General features: G+C 51.8%; 2 protein-coding genes across 2 annotated transcripts in view; one reads left to right on the top strand and one right to left on the bottom strand.

Annotated features, from left to right (window-relative positions):
- The first annotated feature begins 11,997 nt into the window (after positions 1 to 11,997).
- On the top strand, positions 11,998 to 15,892 carry LOC100431324 (cardiotrophin-2). The gene is made up of 2 exons (XM_002826363.2): positions 11,998 to 12,340; positions 15,434 to 15,892. Exons 1-2 carry the CDS (start codon positions 12,149 to 12,151, stop codon positions 15,890 to 15,892), a joined length of 651 nt encoding a protein of 216 aa, XP_002826409.2. The 5' UTR covers positions 11,998 to 12,148.
- A 787-nt stretch (positions 15,893 to 16,679) lies between these two features.
- The window catches only part of CTF1 (cardiotrophin 1), a 28,667-nt gene continuing 25,573 nt past the window's right edge, over positions 16,680 to 19,773 (bottom strand). The window contains exon 4 of the mRNA XM_024233964.2: positions 16,680 to 18,162. Coding sequence (XP_024089732.1) covers positions 17,701 to 18,162 — 462 coding nt within the window. The 3' untranslated portion in view covers positions 16,680 to 17,700. The remainder of the gene's footprint in view (positions 18,163 to 19,773) is intronic.

Below are 19,773 nucleotides of genomic sequence, written 5' to 3'. Positions count from 1 at the left end.
TAGTCCAGGACCGTGGATTGTATTTAAAAAAAATAAAAATAGAAGAAGAAAAGGCCGGGCATGATGGCTCACGCCTGTAATCCCAACACTTTGGGAGGCTAAGGCAGCTGGATCACTTGAGGCCAGGAGTTCAAGACCAGCCTGGCAAACATGGTGAAACCCCGTCTCTACTAAAAATACAAAAATTAGCTGGGCGTGGTGGCGTGCACCTGTAGTCCCAGCTACTCAGGAGCCTGAGGCATGAGAATTGCTTGAACCTGGGAGGCAGAGGCTGCAGTGAGCCAAGACAATGCCACTACACTCCAGCCTGGACAACAGAGCGAGACTCAGTCTCAAAAAAAGAAAAAGGGCCGGGTTTGGTGGCTCATTCCTGTAGTCCCAGCACTTTGGGAGGCCAAGGTGGGCGGATTACCTGGGGTCGGGAGTTTGAGACCAGCCTGACCAACATGGAGAAACCCCGTCTCTACTAAAAATACAAAATTAGCCAGGCACAGTGGCGCATACCTGTAATCCCAGCTATTCAGGAGGCTGAGGCAGGAGAATCGCTTGAACCTGGGGGGCAGAGGTTGCCGTGAGCCAAAATCGTGCCACTGTGCTCCAGCCTGGCAACGAGAGTGAAACTCCGTCTCAAAAAGAAGAAGAAGAAGAGGAGGAGGAGGAAAAGAAGAAAGGAAGAAGAAGAAGGAGAAGGAGAAGAAGAAGAAGGAAGAAAGAAGAAGGAAAAAGATGGAAGAAGGAGGAAGAAGAAGAAAGAAGAAGGAAGGAAGAAAGAAGAAGGAAAAAGAAGGAAGAAGAAGAAGGAAGAAAGAAGGAAGAAGAAGGAAGGAAGAAAGAAGGAAGAAGAAAGAAGAAGAAAGAAGAAGGAAGAAGAGGGAGGAGGAAGGAGAAGAGGGAGGAAGGAGGAGAAGGAGGAGAAGGAGGAGGAAGGAGGAGAAGGAGGAGGAAGGAGAAGGAGGAGGAAGGAGAAGAAGGAGGAGGAAGGAGAAGAAGGAGGAGGAAGGAGAAGAAGGAGGAGGAAGGAGAAGAAGGAGGAGGAAGGAGAAGAAGGAAGAGGAAGGAGAAGAAGGAGGAGAAGGAGAAGAAGAAGAAGAAGGCGGTTTTTATAGCGTCTGCCTAGAAGTGACATGTCAATTCAGCTCACATTTTATTGACCTGTCAAATAGCTAACCCTGGCCAGGCAAGGTGGCTCATGCATGTAATCCCAACACTTTGGGAGGCCGAGTTGGGCAGACTGCTCAAGCCCAGGAGCCCAAGGCCAGGGTGGGCAACTTGGCAAGGCTCTGTCTCTGCAAAAGAATACAAAAATTAGCTGGACTGGTGGTGTACATCTGTAGTCCTAGCTACTTGGGAGGCTGAGGTGGGCAGATCGCTTGAGCCCAGGAGGTCCAGGCTGCAGTGAGCCATGATCGAGCCACTGCACTCCAGCCTGGGCGACAGAGCGAGACCCTGTCTAAAAATATTACAGAGATAGGCCGGGCGCGGTGGCTCACTCCTGTAATCCCAGCACTTTGCCCTGTCTAAAAATATTACAGAGATAGGCCGGGCGCGGTGGCTCACTCCTGTAATCCCAGCACTTTGGGAGGCCGAGGCGGGCGGACCACGAGGTCAGGAGATCGAGACCATCCTGGCTAACACAGTGAAACCCCGTCTCTACTAAAAATACAAAAAATTAGCCAGGTGAGGTGGCGGGTGCCTGTAATCCCAGCTACGCAAGAGGCTGAGGCAGGAGAATGGCGTGAACCCCGGGGGGTGGAGCCTGCAGTGAGCCAAGATCGCGCCACTGCACTCCAGCCTGGGTGACAGCGAGACTCCGTCTCAAAAAAAAAAAAAATATTACAGAGATAGCCATAACTAATTAAAGGGGTTAGAGAAGCCGACTCTTGCCACATGATTGGAAGAAGAAGAACTAGACAACCTGTGGACAGCCCTTATGACAAGTACAGCTTCCTGCGGTTCCCAGGAGAAGTTAGTGCCACCGGATGGAGGCTTTTTCTGGGATACCACCCACTGCAAGGCACCCAATAATTGAACTCCTGTTATGTGGGATGGCAACATCGATATAGAACAGAGGAGTCTGACTGACACTGACCAAGGTGGGCGAGTGAACGGAAAATGCCTCTGTGAGAAGCTCAGGGTCAGCCTTGGGATCAGCAATCACCAAAAAGCCAAGCTCCCCAAGCTGCAATGGATCTGGTTACTGAAAATCCCAGAAGTGAAGTGCCCAGCAGTGTGTATGGCTTCAGATGGCCGAGGAACATGTTAGTAGACTTCACTGGCCAGTGATCCTGGGGGAATGGATGGCATCAATGGCTGGGTTTGGGTTTATTTTCTTTTTTTAGACAGGGTCTTGCTTCTTGCCCAGGCTGGTGTGAAGTGGTGCAGTTCAATGCATCCTCGACCTCCTGGGCTCAAGTGATCTTCAGCCTCTGGAAGTGCTGGGATTATAGGCATGAGTCACCATAGCGGGGTTTCTACTGGCAAAATTTTTAAAAAATCAACTGGGTATGGTGGTGCCTGCCTGTAGTACCAGCTACTCGGGAGGCTGGGGTAGGAGATTGAGTCTGGGAGGTCAAGGCTGCAGTGAGCCATGACTGAGCCACTGCATTCTAGCCTGGGGAACAGAATGAGACCTCATCTCTAAAAATAAAAAATATAAATAAATAAATAGATAGTTGGCTACCATTGAAAATATTTAAATATCAATCTAAGATTAAATAATTTTAAAAGTCTGAAGTACAGAATGGAATATACTATACATGTTATAAATACTAGTAAATTGAAAGTAGTAACATAATGAAGAAAATCTGGGTATAGGGGAAGAGTGAGGAAAATATTAAAAATAAATAGCGACTGGGCTGGGCATGGTGGCTCATGCCTGTAATCTCAGCACTTTGGGAGGTCAAGGCAGGCGGGTCACTTAAGCCCAGGAGTTCCAGACCAGCCTGGCCAAGATGATGAAAACTGGTCTCTACTAAAAATGTAAAAACTACCCGGGCATGGTGTTGCATGCCTGTAATTCCAGCTACTCGGGAGGCTGAGGCTTGAGAATCGCTTGAACCTGGGAGGCAGAGGTTGCGGTGAGCCGAGATCGCGCCACCGCACTCCAGCCTGAGCAACAGAGTGAGACTCTGTCTCAAAAAAAAAAAAAAAAAAAAGAACAAAGACAGGACTTGAGCCGAAGCCCACTGCCTCCTAAATTGCTGGGATTCCCAAGAATTCAGCTTCTAGTGTGACCAAAACAAAGATGGAGACAAGTCACCCTGCAAGGTAGGGCACAATGGAGGTGGGGGGGGGTGGGGGGGGGACAGAGCTGCTGACCTCTGACCTCTGCCAAGACAGACACATTGGACAACAGAGCTGGGCCTGGGGTGAGGCTAATTCCTCCAGATGTGAAGAAACACCTTAGAGGGGCCAGGCGCAGTGGCTCACGCCTGTAACCCCAACACTTTGGGAGGCTGAGGCAGCCGGATCACCTGAGGTCAGGAGTTTGTGACCAACCTGGCCAACATGGTGAAACCCTCTACTAAAAATACAAAAATCAGTTGGTGTGCTGGCAGGCGCCTGTAATCCCAGCTATTCGGGAGGCTGAGGCAGGAGAATCATTTGAACCTGGGAGGTGGAGGTTGCATTAAGCCAAGATTGTGCCACTACACTCCAGCCTGGGCAACAAAGCGAGACTCTTGTCTCACAAAAATAAAATAAAATAAATAAATAAATAAATAATGAGTTTATCCTTCATGGTTTTCAAATCTTTTTTTTTTAACTTGGAAGAATCTTACAGGAAATATTATTTATAGCGAAGAAACATTTATCTGAAGTTCCACAGTTCTTTCAGTTAAACTTCTATTTCTGTTCCTTTTGTTAAATTCAAATAAAGTTAAATGTAATTTTAAAAATAGGATATCTAGTATTAATTGATTGTCATAAAATCTTTTTCTATTTATCTGATCAGGTGTCTAGAATGATGCTCACTAAATGTTAACACAGTCATAGTTATTTCTGGGTGGTAAAATAGTGGTTTGTTGGTTTCTTCTTGGTTCATTTATGATCTGCTTCAAGTTTTCTAATGAACAGGTATTTTAACAATAATGATAAAGTTATTAATCTTTTTCTTAAGTACTATTTTTTTTCTTTTTTGAGACGGAGTCTTGCTCTGTCGCCCAGGCTGGAGTGCAGTGGTGCAATCTCAGCTCACTGCAACCTCCACCTCCTGGGTTCAAGATGGGGTTTCATCATGTTGGCCAGGCTGGTCTCAAACTCCTACCTTGTGATCTGCCCACCTCAGCCTCCCAAAGTGCTGGGATTACAGGTGTGAGCCACTGTGCCCAGCCTTTTTTTTTTTTTTTAAATACAGGATCTCACTCTGTCACCCAGGCTGGAGTGCAATGGTGTGATCACAGCTCACTGAAACCTTGACCTCCCAGGCTCAAGTAATCCTCCCATCTCAGCTTCCCGAGTAGCTAGGACTACAGGTGCACACCACCTTGCCTGGCTAATTTTTGTATTTTTTTGTAGAGACAGGAGTCTTGCTATGCTGCCCAGGCTGGTCTTGAACTCCTGGCCTCAAGCGATCCCCTCACCTTAGCCTCCCAAAGTGCTGAGATTACAGGTGTGAGACACTGTGCCCAGCACCCTTGCCTCTGTTCTGAATGGGCCCCACTGTGTGGTTTTCTGGACAACACTGAGTCATGCTTGAGCAAAGGTACCAGATCTCTTGGGAGGACACGTGTAGCCAGGGCATGGGGCTGGGCTCTAGGCACAGGCTCATGGGACATTGAGTCTTTGCCATTGGTTGGCGGCATTATGTGTTACTGGGGCAACCCTTGACAAGCCCAGGAGAGGCCTCATAGGAGGGGTCAGGGCACTTGGTGGGTGTGCCCTGTGAGTTAGAACCTGTGAGTGGGAATTATTATCCCAGTTTCCAGATAAGGGAGCAAACTGAGGCTCAGAAAGTTTAAGTTACTTGTCCAAGCTAGTGACGAACAAAGGCAGGAGCTGGGTGCAGTGGCTTATGCCTGTAATCCCAGCACTTTGGGAGGCTAAGGCGGGCAGATTGCTTGAGGCCAGGAGTTCAAGACCAGCTTGACCAACATGGCAAAATCCCGTCTCTACTAAAAATACAAAAAATTAGCTGGGCCTGGTGGCACACACCTGTAATCCCAGCTACTCAGGAAGCTGAGGCTCGAGAATTGCTTGAACCTGGGAGGCAGAGGTTGCAGTGAGCCAAGATGGTGCCACTGCACTCTAGCCTGGGTGACAGAGTGAGACTCTGTCTCAAAAAAACAAACAAACAAAAAAGATGAACAAAGGCAGGACTTGAACCGAAGCCCACTGCCTCCTAAATTGCTGGGATTCCCAAGAATTCAGCTTCTGGTGTAACCAAAGCAGAGATGGAGATGAGCTGGCCTGCGGGGTGGGGCACGATGGGGGTAGAGAGGGCAGACCTGCTGACCTCTGACCTCTGCTGAGGCAGATGCCTTGGACAACAGAGCTGGGCTTGGGATGAGGCTAATTCCTCCAGATGTGAAGAACACCTTGAGGGGGCTGGGCATGGTGGCTCACGCCGGTAATCCCAGTACTTTGGGAGGCCAAGGCAGGAGGATCACTTGAGGTCAGGAGTTTGTGACCAGCATGGCCAACATGGTGAAACCCTGTCTCTACTAAAAATACAAGAATTAGCCAGGTGTGGTGGCATGTGCCCGTAATACCAGCTACTTGGGAGGCTGAGGCAGGAGAATCACTTGAACCCAGGAGATGGAGGTTGCAGTGAGCCGAGATCACACCGCTGCACTCTAGCCTGGGTGACAGAGCAAGATCCCATCTCAAAAAAAAAAAAAAAAAAAAAAAAAAAAGGACGGGCCCGGGGCTCACGCCTGTAATCCCAGCAATTTGGGAGGTTGAGGTGGGCGGATCACGAGGTCAGAAGATCGAGACCATCCTGGCTAACACGGTGAAACCCCGTCTCTACTAAAAATACAAAAAATTAGCCGGGCGTGGTGGCGGGCACCTGTAGTACCAGCTACTCGGGAGGCTGAGGCAGGAGAATGGTGTGAACCCAGGAGGTGGAGGTTGCAGTGAGCCTAGACCACGCCACTGCACTCCAGCCTGGGCGACAGAGAGAGACTCCGTCACAAAAAACAAAAAACAAAAAACACCTGGGGTGGGGGTCAGAGAGAGAGAAAGGGAAGCCCCAGAGAGAGGCGGGTGGTGGTGGGCTCTGGTGGGGTTAGCCTGCCCTCCCAGGTGAGGCCTGCCCCATGTACGCTGTCCACCTGTGAATAGTACCAGATCGAGTATCTGCCTCACTCTCCTCCTCCTGTCCCTCCCCTTCCCCCTGCTCTACTACCATGGCACGGCCCACGCCTCGGTGCACCCACTTAATGGGCCTCCTATAATCCCCTGACATCACCACCTGCCTGGCACAGGCCCTGCCGGGCAGCCCTGGCAGCCCTCAGCCTTGGAGAGCCTGTTTAGGACCCCTCACCTCAGAATCCATCTTTTCCTTCAACCTCCTCCCTCCTTCAGCTCACAGTTCAGATCTGGAACCCCACAGCCAGCCCCAAGCTGGGGACAGGAGTCTAGCATCTGCCTTGACTCTGCTGTGTGACTCCAAGTAAGTAGCCACCCTTTTCTGGGCCTCAGGCTCCTTATCTAAGTCTTCCCAACACCCAGCTCATCACACCAACCTGTCTGGGCTTCTTCCCAGCACCATGTCACTTTAGGAAACCTTGCTGTTTGTTAATTCACATGTTTCATGCTGGTCTCCCCGACCAGACTGTGTGCCTGTGAGGCAGGGACCTTACCTGCCTTATTATTCACCCTGGTGCTGGCACACAGTAGGAGCTGTGTTAATATCTACTGGGGTCAGGTGCAGTGGCTCACATCTGTAATCCCAACATTTTGAAAGGCCAAGGTGGGAGGATCACTTGAGCCTGGGAGGTGGAGGCTACAGTGAGCTGTGATGGTGCCATTGCAGTCCAGCCTAGGGAACAGAGCAAGACCCTGTCTCTCTTTTTTTTTTTTTTTTTTGAGATGGAGTCTTGCTTTGTCACCCAGGCTGGAGTGCAGTGGCATGATCTCAGCTCACTGCAACCTCCGCCTCCCAGGTTCAAGTGATTCTCCTGCCTCAGCCTCCCTAGTAGCTGGGATTACAGGCCTGTGCCACCACACCTGGCTAATATTTTTGTATCTTTAGTAGAGACAGGGTTTCACCATGTTGGCCAAGCTGGTCTCAAACTCCTGACCTCAAGTGATCCACCCACTTCAGCCTCCCAAATTTCTGAGATTACAGGTGTGAGCCACCACGCCCAGCCGACCCTGTCTCTTTTTTTTTTTTTTGAGACGGATTCTTGCTCTGTCGCCCAGGCTGGAGTGTGGTGGCGTGATCTCAGCTCACTGCAAGCTCCACCTCCTGGGTTCACACCATTCTCCTGCCTCAGCCTCCCGAGTAGCTGAGACTACAGGCGCCCGCCACCACACCCAGCTAATTTTTTGTATTTTTAGTAGAGACGGGGTTTCACCGTTTTTTAGTCAGGATGGTCTCGATCTCCTGACCTCGTGATCCACCCGCCTCAGCCTCCCAAAGTGCTGGCATTACAGGCGTGAGACACTGCGTCCAGCATTTTTTTTTTTTTTTTTTTTTGAGACGGAGTTTCGCTCTTGTTGCCCAGGCTCGAGTGCAATGGTGCGATCTCGGCTCACTGCAACCTCCACCTCCCGGGTTCAAGCAATTCTCCTGCCTCAGCCTCCCGAGTAGCTGGGATTACAGGCATGCGCCACCACGCCCGGCTAATTTTGTATTTTTAGTAGAGACGGTGTTTCTCCTTGTTGGTCGGGCTGGTCTCAAACTCCCGACTGCCCATCTCGGCCTCCCAAAGTCCTGGGATTACAGGCGTGAGCCACTGCGTCTGGCCGGGCCAACCCTGTCTCTTAAAAAGAACACCTTTTGGTCGGGCACAGTGGCTCACGTCTGTAATCCCAGCACTTTGGGAGGCCGAGGCGGGCGGATCACGAGGTCAGGAGTTCGAGACCAGCCTGACCAACATGGCGAAACCCCGTCTGTACTAAAAATATAAAAATTAGCTGGGCGTGGTGGCACTTGTCTGTAATCCCGGCTACTCGGGAGGCTGAGGCAGAAGAATCGCTTGAACCTGGGAGGCGAGGCAGAGGTTGCAGTGAGCCGAGATCATGCCACTGCACTCAGGCCTGGGCGACGGAGTGAGACTCCATCTCAAAAATAAAAAATAAAAATAAAAATAAAAATAAAACACCTCTTGAGTGACTGTGTGGGCCCCTCTGCCTCCAGGTCACCACCTGACCAGGAAAGCTAGGGTGGAGCAGTATTCCAGCCCTCTAGGGTGGGAGTCTGACCGATCACTGCCTGACTCAGGGGGTGGGCAGGGGATGAGAACTTAACATTGGCTCCATGATGGAGAGACTGGGGAAGTACTGGAGAAAGACCAGAACCCAGCGTCTGCCTCTCCGACCCTGCCCCTCTGCTGCAAGGCTTCTCCGAGGGACAGTGTCTTAGGTGTGTGTGTGTAAGTCCAAGTGTGTTGTGCCTGGGCAGAGGGATGAGATCTCCTAGTGTATCAGAGGCTAAGACGTGGCCAGATCCCATGACCCCTGGTCCCCACCTCTGCGTGCATCTATGGACATGAGGTGTGTGTCCCATGTCTGCTCTGTGTAGGTGCCTCTGGCTGGGCCCCCAGGGATGCACTATAGGTTCCCCTGTGTGCACGCATGTGTCTGGGACTCTGTGTGTAATGTGTGTAGGCCTGGCATGATCTCACATATATGTACCCATGTCTACTAAAGTGTAGCTCCACAAGGGCAGGGATTTTTTTCTGTCTTGTTCCATACTCTGTCCCCAGCACTTAAAACAGGGACTGGTGCACAGTCAGGGCCCATAAGTCCTGAATGAATGAGCGCATGAAAGTGTGTGCTCATGCCTGTGCGTGCCCACGTGCCAATGCCTGTGTAGAGGTGTGACTGTTCCTGTGCCTAAGGGTGAACCTGGGTGTGGACGATGATGTTGCTCACACACCATCCCTCCTGTCGTTTTTCCAAACTCCTTGGGAGCCCCGGCCCAGCGCCTGGGTCCCTGTGGGGCGGAGCAGGGGGCGACCTCCTCTGGGAAACTGGATCCCAGGACGTGCAGAACAGCAGGGAGCGGGGCGGCCCCTTTGTCCCTGGATAATCCCCATCACGCCCTTGCCCCCTCCCTCCCAGCCACCAAGGTTTAGGGTCGAGTTTGGGAGCTGGAGGGGCCTGGGGGTCCCATCTGTGTCCCCTTCCCTACCCGTTTCCTGCCTCTGGGGCTTCTGCACACGAGGCCTCCCCGTGTGGAACATATGTCCCCCTTCTGGGTCCTCCCACCCGCTCCCTGTCCTGTCTCGTGGCCAGGCCTGGCTCTCATTCTTTGCCAGGGCTCTGCCCACTCCTGCCCCTCTCCCCAGGATGTGACTCCCTCCCTTCCTCTTGGGCCGCCCCAGGGCTCAGCCCCAGGTATAAAGACACCTGAGGGGCAGAAGGACAGGTGTCCTGAAAGACCCAGAGGCTGTGGAGAGGAAGAAGCCGAGGAGAGAGCATGAGCTGTCCACTGGGTGAGTGAGGGGCAGGAGGTCCAGGCCCCAGAGACACAGGAGGGGGGGACCCGCAGAGCCCCTCCTCTCTCTGACTCAGGTGTCCAGCTCTCTTTGCACCTGCTGAAAACCTCCAAATCCTCCCACATCAAGGCTTCCTTCATCATTAATTCGACAAATATTTATTGAATGCCTATCATGTGCTAGGTACTGTTGGAAGCATCTGGGGAGACAGCAGTGAACAAACAGACAAAAATCCATGGCCTCATGGAAATTTCATGCTGCAGGCACATAATATGTGTACTAATAAGAAAATTGTAAAGCCAGTGTGACAGAAAGTGGTGCAGTGATCCAACTGTGGCTTTTTTTGTTGGTTTGTTTGGTTTTTGAGACAGGGTCTTGCTCTGTGGCCCAGGCTGGAGTGCAGTGGCAGAATCTTTGCTCATTGCAGCCTTAAACTCCAGGACTCAGGTGATCTTCCTGCCTCAGCCTCCTGAATACCTGGGACCACAGGTGCACGACACCAGGTTACGCTAATTCTTTTTTTTTTTTTTTTTTTGAGACGGAGTTTTTGCTCTGTTGCCCAGGCTGGTGTGCAGTGGCACGATTTCGGCTCACTGCAACCTCTGCCTCCTGGGTTCAAGTGATTCTACTGCCTCAGACTCCCGAGTAGCTGGGATACAGGTGCCCACCACCACGGCTGGCTAATTTTTGTATTGGTAGTAGAGACAGGGTTTCACCATGTTGGCCAGGCTGGTCTCGAACCCCTGACCTCAAGTGATCTACCTGCCTCGGCCTTCCAAAGTGCTGAGATTACAGGCGTGAACCACCGTGCCTGGCATAATATTTTTTTAAACTTTTTATAGAGATGGGATCTCCTATGTTGCTCAGGCTGGTCTCGAACTCTGGGGCTCAAGCGATCTTCCCAAAATATTGGGATTGCAGGTGTGAACCACTGCAAGCCCGAAGTTTGTCAAATGAAGGAATGAAATGGTCTCCCCTCTCAGGCTTCTCTGAGTTGCTTCTGAACTCTAGAAACTCAGGAATGTGGCAAGGGGATGAAGGAGGCCGCCCTGGGTTTGCCTCTCATCTCCGTTGCTCCTGAGTGGTGACCTTAGGTCATTCTCCTCCTCTCCGAGGCCTCACACTGTTGGTGGAAACATAAACTGGACTAGATCTTCTTCTTTTTTTTTTTTTTTTTTTTTTTTTTTTTTTTTTTTTTTTGAGACGAAGTCTCACTCTATTGCTCAGGCTGGAGTGCAATGGCGAGATCTCAGCTCACTGCAACCTCCGCCTCCTGGGTTCAAGCGATTCTCTTGCCTCAGCCTCCTAAGTAGCTGGGATTACAGGTGCACACTACCATGCCCAGCTAATTTTGCATTTTTAAGCAGAGATGGGGTTTCACCATGTGGGCAAGGCTAATCTCGAACTCCTGACCTCGTGATCTGCCAGCCTCGGCCTCCCAAAGTGCTGGGATTACAGGCATAAACCACCGTGCTCGGCATTTTTTTTTTTTTTTTTTTTTGAGACAGAGTCTCGCTGTGTCACCCAGGCTGGAGTTCAGTGGCTTGATCTTGGCTCACTGCAACCTCCGCCTCCTAGGTTCAAGCAATTCTCCTGCCTCAGCCTTCTGAGTAGCTGGGATTACAGACAGCTGCCACCATGCCTGGCTAATTTTTTTGTATTTTTGGTAGAGACAGGGTTTCACCATATTGGCCAGGCTGGTCTCGAACTCCTGACCTTGTGGTCCTCCCGCCTTGGCCTCCTAAAGTGCTGGGATTATAGGCATGAGCCACTGCACCCAGCTTGGACCAGATCTTTGAGAGGACAATTTGGCAGCATCTATTTACATTTAAGATAAGCATGCAGCCAGGTGGAGTGGCTCACACCTGTAATCCCAGCACTCTGGGAGGCCGAGGCAGGAGGACTGCTTGAGGCCGGGAGTTGGAGACCAGTCTGGGCAATATAGCGAGACCCTGTCTCCACATAAAATTAAAAAAATTAACTGAGTGTGGTGGTGTGGGTCTGTAGTCCCAGCTACTTGGGAGGCTGAGGTGGGAGGATCGCCTGCTCCCAGGAATTCGAGGCTGCAGTGAGTTATGATCACACCCCTGTATTCCAGCCTGGGTGACAGAGCAAGATGCCATCTCTAAAGGAAGGAAAAAATTCACACTTGTGCTGGCTGCCTTTAAAGCATAGAGCTAGCAGGATTTCCTGTGGGATTGGGTGTGTAGAGTAAGAAAAAAATGAAGCATCAAAGAGCACATCATGACTTTGGCCTGAACAATTGGAAGAATTGAAATGCCTTTACCTGAGACAGGGGAGCCTGGGAGAGGAGGGGCTTGGGGGGAATATTCCAGAATTAAACCCTGGATATTTTGGGTTTGAGATGCTTACTAATATTCAAGTGAAAATGTCAAGTAGCTGAATCAATGAGCCAGGAGTTCAGACGGTTCTGGGCCAGGATAATCTACCTGCAGGAGGGTTTGTCACTGACTTGGACATGCAAGATCGCTGTAGCCCACAAGGGATGGGCCCTTTTCCGGAGTTGTGGAGATGAATGAATGAATCGGAGGCAGGGTCGAGGCCATGGTACTGACCTCCGGCTTCCTCTGCCAGCCCGCCTCTGCCTGCTGACCCTGCTGTCGCCACCCCTCAGCTCAGCAGCCTCCATCTCCCCGCCTGAGCCCATCAGTCAAGCCTATAGACTGGCCCTCTACATGCAGAAGAACACCTCAATGCTGCTGTGGACTTACGTGAGTGACAAGGGGCATGAGCAGGGGACGAGGGGAGAGGGATGCTGCCTCCAGGCCCTGCCATGGGTAGGGCAAGCAGAGCAAGTCCAGAAGACTCCTCCAAGGCCCGAGGGGACAGGGATGCCTGTAACACTCTAGTATTCACTAGAGCCACACTCACTCGTGCCACTCATGTCACTGGTGGCTGGGTGACCTTAGGCAAGTCATTCTCCCTCTCTTGGTCTCAGCTTTCTTATCTGCAAAATGGGATGCTGAGCGTGCCTTTGCTGACCTCCTAGGACTGTGACAGGGTTCAAAGGACACACCGAGAGAGAAGGGCTTTACACAGCCACATTTAATTCCCCACCATTCATGCTGTGTGATTACCTGGGCCCATGCCTGCTTGGCACTCTACCCCCAATGTCTGTCACCCAGGCTGGAGTGCAGTGGTGTGATCTCGGCCACTGCAACGTCCGCCTCCCGGGTTCAAGTGATTCTTGTCCCTCAGCCTCCCGAGTAGCTGGGATTACAGGTGCATGTCACCACGCCTGGCTAATGTTTGTATTTTTAGTAGAGACAGGGTTTCACCATATTGGCCAGGCTGGTCTTGAACTCCTGGCCTCAACTGATCCACCTGCCTCAGCCTCCCAATGTGCTGGGATTACAGATGTGAGCCACTGTGCCTGTCCTTTACCCCCATTATCTTACTGACTCTTCAAACAGTTCTAGGAGGTGGAATTATAATCCATTTTACAGATGAAGAAACTGAGTCTTAGAGGGGGGTGAATAATTTGCCCGAGGTCACAGAGCTAATAACTGGCAGTGCCAGGATCTGAAGCCAGGTCTGTGGAATTTCCTCCCCTTCCATAGCCTCCCACACCATCTCGAAGTTAAAGTTGGAAGCCTGCTGGCTGAGTCTGACCCACAGCTGTGTTTTTGTTTGGCCCATACAGCTCCTGTTCAAAGTCTGAATATGAATGGAATGCCTGTCGATAGCAGGCACAGGGATACTGTTGGTCAAAACTCCCACCTGGCATCGCAGTCCTGCCCTCTTCGCAGCTTACACGATCTGCGTGGCCCTGGAGCCCCTGACATCTGGAGCTCTTTCTCTGGGCTACATTTCTGGCCCCTGTGAAGTGACTGAACCTTTCGACCTAGTTTCTAGTCCCACAGCTGTCACTATTCCTTGGATGGCCTTGGGCACCCTTAGCCTCAGTTTTTCCACTTGTAAAATGGGACCAGGCAATCTGCCAGTTAGGACATCTATCAGTGTGCACTAAGGTCCCAGGGCTAGGGGCTGTGGCTCACACCTATAATCCCAGCACTTTGGAAGGCTGAGGTGGGAAGATCACCTGAGGTCAGTAGTTCGAGACCAGCCTGGCCAACATGGCAAAACCCCGTCTCTACTAAAAATACAAAAATTAGCCAGGTGTGATGGCGCACACCTTTAGTCCCAGCTACTCAAGAGGGTGAGGCAAAAGAATCTCTTGAACCCGGAAGGCGGAGGTTGCAGTGAGGCCAGATTGCACCACTGCATTCCAGCCAGGGTGACAGAGTGAGTCCCTGTCCCAGAGGAAAAAAAAAAAGATTCTGGCGATCTTACTTTGTGGAAGTAAGAACTTTGATGGGGAAGGTTTTCAATTAAATGTAATAATATTAACAAGTATTTATTAATGATTGTAATAAAATTAACAGGCCAGGTATGGTGGCTTATGCCTGTAATCCCAGCACTTTGGGAGGCTGAGGTGGGGTGGATCACTTGAGGTAAGGAGTTCGAGACCAGCCTGGCCAACATGGTGAAACTCCATCTCTACTAAAAATGCAAAAATTAGCCGGGCGTGGTGGCACATATCTGTAATCCCAGCTACTCGGGAGGCTGAGGCAGGAGAATTGCTTGAACCCGGGAGGTGGAGGTTGCAGTGAGTAGAGATCATGCCACTGCACTCCAGCCTGGGTGACAGAGCAAGACTCCATCTCGGGAAATAAATAAAATAAAATAAAGTAAACAAACATAACTAAATGCCACAAATAAAAAAGATACCAGGCTGTAACTACATTGTCAATAATATACTTGGTTTAAAATATTACAGTTGGCTGGGTGTGGTGGCTCGTGCCTGTAATCCCAGCACTTTAGGAGGCTGAGACAGGTGGATCACCTGAGGTCAGGAGTTCGAGACCAGCCTGACCAACACAGTGAAAATACAAAATTAGCCAAGTGTGGTGGCGTGTGCCTGTAATCCCAGCCACTTGGGGGGCTGAGGCGGGAGAATCGCTTGAACCTGGGAGGCAGAGGTTGCAGTAAGTCAAGATCGCACCATTGCATTCCAGCCTGGGCAACAAGAGCAAAACTCTGTCTCAAAATAAATAAATAAATAGTAAAAGAAAAGAAAACATTACAGTAAATAATGTAATCATAGTGTTCATTGATTGATATTAATATAAATATATTATTAATTAATGATGGCTTATCACACCCTTATTGTATATCAGATGCTGTATTGTATATTAGACTCTGTGCTAAGTGCTTTTTTTTTTTTTTTTTTTTTTTTTTTTACAATTTCACTCTATCGTCCAGGCTAGAATGCAGTGGTATGATCTCGGCTCACTGCAACCTCTGTCTCCTGGGTTCAAGTGATTCTCGTGCCTCAGCCTCCTGAGTAGCTGGCATAGCAGGCGTGCACTGCCACAGCTGGCTAAGTTTTGTATTTTTAGTAGAGACAGGGTTTTGGCATGTTAACCAGGCTGGTCTCAAACTCCTGACCTCAAGTGATCTGCCCATCTCGGCTTTCCAAAGTGCCGGGATTACAGCTGTGAGCCACCGTGCCCGGCCTGCTAAGGGCTTTATATATATTATTTCCTATAATCTTCGTAATAACACTGCCAGGTGGGAATTTCTGAAGCTTGTGACTCCACGTTGCACAGCTAGCATGCAGAGGATGACACACCTGAGCCTCCTAGGGCCCTTGCCCTGTGTCAGGACATCCCAGCAGCTCCCTGAGATGCAGCAAGTGATGACTCCTGGGAAGAAGCCAGTCTCAGTGGGCAGGCATGAAGTCAGAGTCCCAGGCACTGCTCTGGTCCCCTTACTCCTGTCTGTCTCTGTCCCTCCTGCAGCTCCAGTACCAGGGCAGCCCCTTTAGTGACCCTGGCTTCTCGGCCCCTGAGCTCCAGCTCAGCAGCCTGCCTCCTGCCACTGCCTTCTTTAAGACCTGGCACGCCCTGGATGATGGGGAACGGCTGAGCCTTGCCCAGAGGGCCTTCCTGGCATTGACCCAGCACCTCCAGCTCGTGGGGGATGACCAGAGCGACCTGAACCCTGGCAGTCCCATCCTGCTGGCTCAGCTCGGGGCTGCGAGACTCAGGGCCCAAGGCCTGCTGGGCAGTATGGCCACCAGCATGACGGCCCTGGGGCTGCCAATCCCCCCAGAAGAGGATACTCTAGGGCTTGTTGCCTTTGGGGCCTCGGCCTTTGAGAGGAAATGTCGAGGCTACATGGTGACCCGGGAATATGGCCACTGGACAGACCGAGCTGTGAGAGACTTGGCTCTGCTCAAGGCTAAGTACCCAGCATAGAGGGGTAGGACTTCCTGTCAGAGGCTACAGCACTTCCTCTTTCACAATGGCCTCTTTTCTGCCTTGCTTGTAGGCTACAAAAGGAGATAAACCTCGTCTAGCAGACGGGGCTTAGGTGCCATGTCTGGGAATATTTCCTGGGAGCCAGGCCTCAATCTCCTTATTTCAGGGCCTTCCGGCCCAGGTCCTGTGGCCTGCCTTCCAGGTCTGGGTCAACCTCCATGGATACCATTCCATGGGTTACCCATCCAGTGGTACTGGGTGTCCACTTCCTGGTTAGAAAGATGCACCTCTCCAAAGAGGCTTCACCTGTCACTCTACAGGGAGAGGACAGTTGGTTCCCTTCCTAGGCTGTCCCTGAGACCTTCCCCTTTTTGTAATTTTGGGACGGTTGGGGCTGCCTTCCTGTCTCTGTCTACCTCATTCCCTGTATGAAGAGCCCGCCTTTCTAAGCGGATAGGCTTCTTTCTTCCTGCTGAAGTTCATTGGCTCCCCTCGTTGGCCTGTCTGTCTGGGGCTACTGTTCCACTTCCTGTCCTCAGGGGCTCCACTTCCTGATCCATGGAAGCCCAGTTCTTGAAGAACTAAGGACTGCATCACATCTGTTTCCTGTTAGGACACATCCACTTCCTGTTCTGGGCTGGCAGAGGGCACCACTGGCCAGGGGCTGTCAGCCTTCTATTTATACTGCTGGGCTTCTTGGGCATGTCTGGGGGACTAGGCTGCATCCCAAGGGTCCTTTTCTCCCTAAAGTTGTCTCCCCATTTTCAACAACTATATATACAGGTAACTTTAGTTTCTTTTTTATTTTTAAACATTTTATTTACAAAACATTAATTTATTTTCAGAAATAAAACTCTTTTAAGGTGTTGCTTGTTTTGTCTCCACAGATCTGGTGGGAGGCAGTGGAGGCGTGCAGGGACAGGGCAGAGGGGCTGAAGGAAAGGAAGACATCAAAGGGACAGGGCTGAGGCCCAAAGGGATGGCGTGTGGAAGACTGGGGATGTGGGTGGAGTGAGCCTGAGGAAGGTGGCTGAGATGCGGAGTAGCCTTCCCCCCATAGGACCAGCAGGCACGCCCCTGGCCAGGGAAGCACAGATAGCCAGACGGGGACAAAGAGAGAAGGTGTCACCTCCTTGAGATGAGGCTGAGATGTACACATGCGCTCACACAGGGCCATGAGGAGGCAGGAAGCGGGGATGGAAAAAACAGAGACACCCCAAGAGCTGGGTAAAGGGGGAGGCCAAAGGGAACTGAGGCAGGCCCAAGGAAGGAGAGAGCAAGAAAATGGTAGACTCAGACGGAGTTACCATGCAGACGAGGAGGGTCCAAGACTTAAGAGAACGGGGCAGGCAAAGCAAAGAGAGGCTGGGACAGTGGCTCACGCCTGCAATCCCAGCACTTAGGGAGGCTGAAGCGGGAGGATCGCTTGAGCCCAGGAGTTCAAGACCAGCCTGGGCAACATGGTGAAACCTCGTCTCTACAAAAAATTAAGTAAAAAATTAGCCGGCTGTGGTGGCGCGTGCCTGTAGTCCCAGCTGCTGGGGAAGCTGAGGCGGGAGGATGGCTTGAGCCCAGGAGGTTGAGGCTGCAGTGCTGGGATCGCGCCACTGCACTCCAGCCTGGGCGACAGAGACCCTGCCCGTCCCCTCCCCTCTCCCCCACAAAAAGCAAAGAAGGCCGAGGCAATGGAGACAGCTAAGAGCAGACAGACAGACACCGACAGCGACAGCGGCAGAGAAAGACAAAGAAGCGGAAGGAGAGACGGAGCCCAGCGGGAGGAGGCGGCGCGAGCTGCCCCGTGGCGCTCAGGCCGAGCCCCCGGGCAGCAGCTGGCCCAGGTCGCCCTCGGTGCGGCTCAGCCACTCGCGGTAGAGGCCGCAAACGCGGAGCCCCAGCACCTTGGCGGGGAAGACCCCGGTGGCGGAGGCGGCAGAGGCGGCGGCGGCGGGGGGCTCGGCCCGGGGCCCGCGGTTGGCGGCGCCCAGCGCGGCCAGCAAGGCTTCCACGGCGGCGCCCAGGGCCCGGGCCTGGCGCGCCGCGTCCTCCAGGCGGCGCAGCAGGCGCGGCGCGCGCGGGTTCAGCTCGGCCTGGCGGCGGCACACTGCGTCCAGCAGCGGGGGCAGCGCGGCCAGCGCCGCCGCGTCCAGCCGCAGCCGCTCGTGCACTGGCAGCCCCGCGTGGCTCGGGGCCGGGGCGCTCAGGCCGGCCACCGGCAGCCGCGGCGGCGAGAAGCTGGGCAGCCCGAAGGGGTCTCCCTGGAGCTGCACCTGCGGAGACACGGCCGGCGGGTCAGCGGGGCCCCGGAGCACGGGCAGGGGGCTGTTAACTGGGCTCTCCAACCCGCTCTCTGGGGGCCTCAGTTTCCTCATCTTGCAGATGATAATCCCTCCTAACAGAGCTGCTCTGTTTAAGGCAAAACAAAGTGGCATGCGCTTGACACCAAATGCCTGTTTCTTCCTCCCTAAACTGGACCCAGACTGGCCAGTTTAGGTCAGCACTTTGGGAGGCCAAGGTGAGATAATCACTTGAGCCCAGGGGTTCGAGACCAGCCTAGGCAACACAGCAAGATCACAGCTCTAAAAAAAAAAAAAAAAAAAAAAAAAAAATAGCGAGTGTGGTGGCGCGTGTCTGTAGTTCCAGCTATTCCGGAGGCGGAGGCTGAGGCTGAGGTGGGAGGATTGCTTGAGCCCAGGTCAAGGCTTCAATGAGCTATGATGGCACCACTGCCCTCCAGCCTGGGTGAGAGTCAGACCCTGTCTCAATAAACAAATAAATAAATAAATAGGACCTAATAACAGCAGCAACTTCATAAAGCAGTTATGACCATGTCAAGTGTTCAAGACAGGGCCTGGCCCCAGGAAGAGTTCAGTAAAAATGTCAGCTCTTTTATTAAAGTTACCTTACAGACCGGAGTTCAAATCCTATCTTCACCACTTACTAGCTATGCAGTTTGGGGCAAAACCACTTCCCTTCTCTGAGCCTCAGCCTTCTCATCTGTACAATGAATGGGGAAGCTTCCTGTCCCGTCTTCATGGGAATCATAGAAGATAGTCCAGGGGCCAAGGGGGCTTCATTCCCTTCCTTATCCTCCCCAACCTCTGTACCTGCATTGAGTAGGGGCTCAATGAATCAACATCATATGAATGAACAAATGAAAGATAAATGTGGGGCTGGGCACAGTGACTCACGCCTATAATCCAGGCACTCTGGGAGGTCAAGGCAGGCAGATCACCTGAAGTCAGGAGTTCAAGACCCACCTGGCCAACATGGTGAAACCCTATCTCTACTAAAAATACAAAAATTAGGCAGATGTGGTGGCGGTGACTGTAATCCCAGCTACTCGGGAGGCTGAGGCAGAAGAATCCCTTGAACCTGGGAGGCAGAGGTTGCAGTGAACTGAGATCGCACCATTGCACTCCAACCTGGGCCACAAGAGCGAAACTCCATTTCAAAAAAAAAAAAAAGGTTGGGCTGGAGATACAGTGACTACAGTGACTTACCCTAGGAAGTTGCAGAGCTGGAATTTGAACCAAAGTTCATAGCAGTACAAAGCTAGTTTTGTTCGTTTGTCTTAAATAGATGGGGTCTCACACTGTCGCCAAGGGTGGAGAGCAATGGTTTGATCACACAGCCTCCAGGGCTCAAGCAATCCTCCACACTCAGCCTCCTGAGTAGATGGAACCACAGGCATGCACCACCACGCCTGGCTATTTTGTTCTTTTCCTTTTTCTTTTCTTTTCTTTTCTTTTATTCTTTTCTTTTTTAAGAGATGAGGGCTCACTGTGTTACCCAGGCTGGTCTCGAACTCCCGAGCTCAAGCGATCCTCCTGCCTCAGCCTCCTAAAGCAATGGGATTACAGGCATGAGCCAACGCACCC

The sequence above is a fragment of the Pongo abelii genome, chromosome 18 (assembly GCF_028885655.2).
Source record: "Pongo abelii isolate AG06213 chromosome 18, NHGRI_mPonAbe1-v2.0_pri, whole genome shotgun sequence".
NCBI classification, from domain to species: domain Eukaryota; kingdom Metazoa; phylum Chordata; class Mammalia; order Primates; family Hominidae; genus Pongo; species Pongo abelii.
This window is presented reverse-complemented; position numbering and strand designations above follow the sequence as displayed.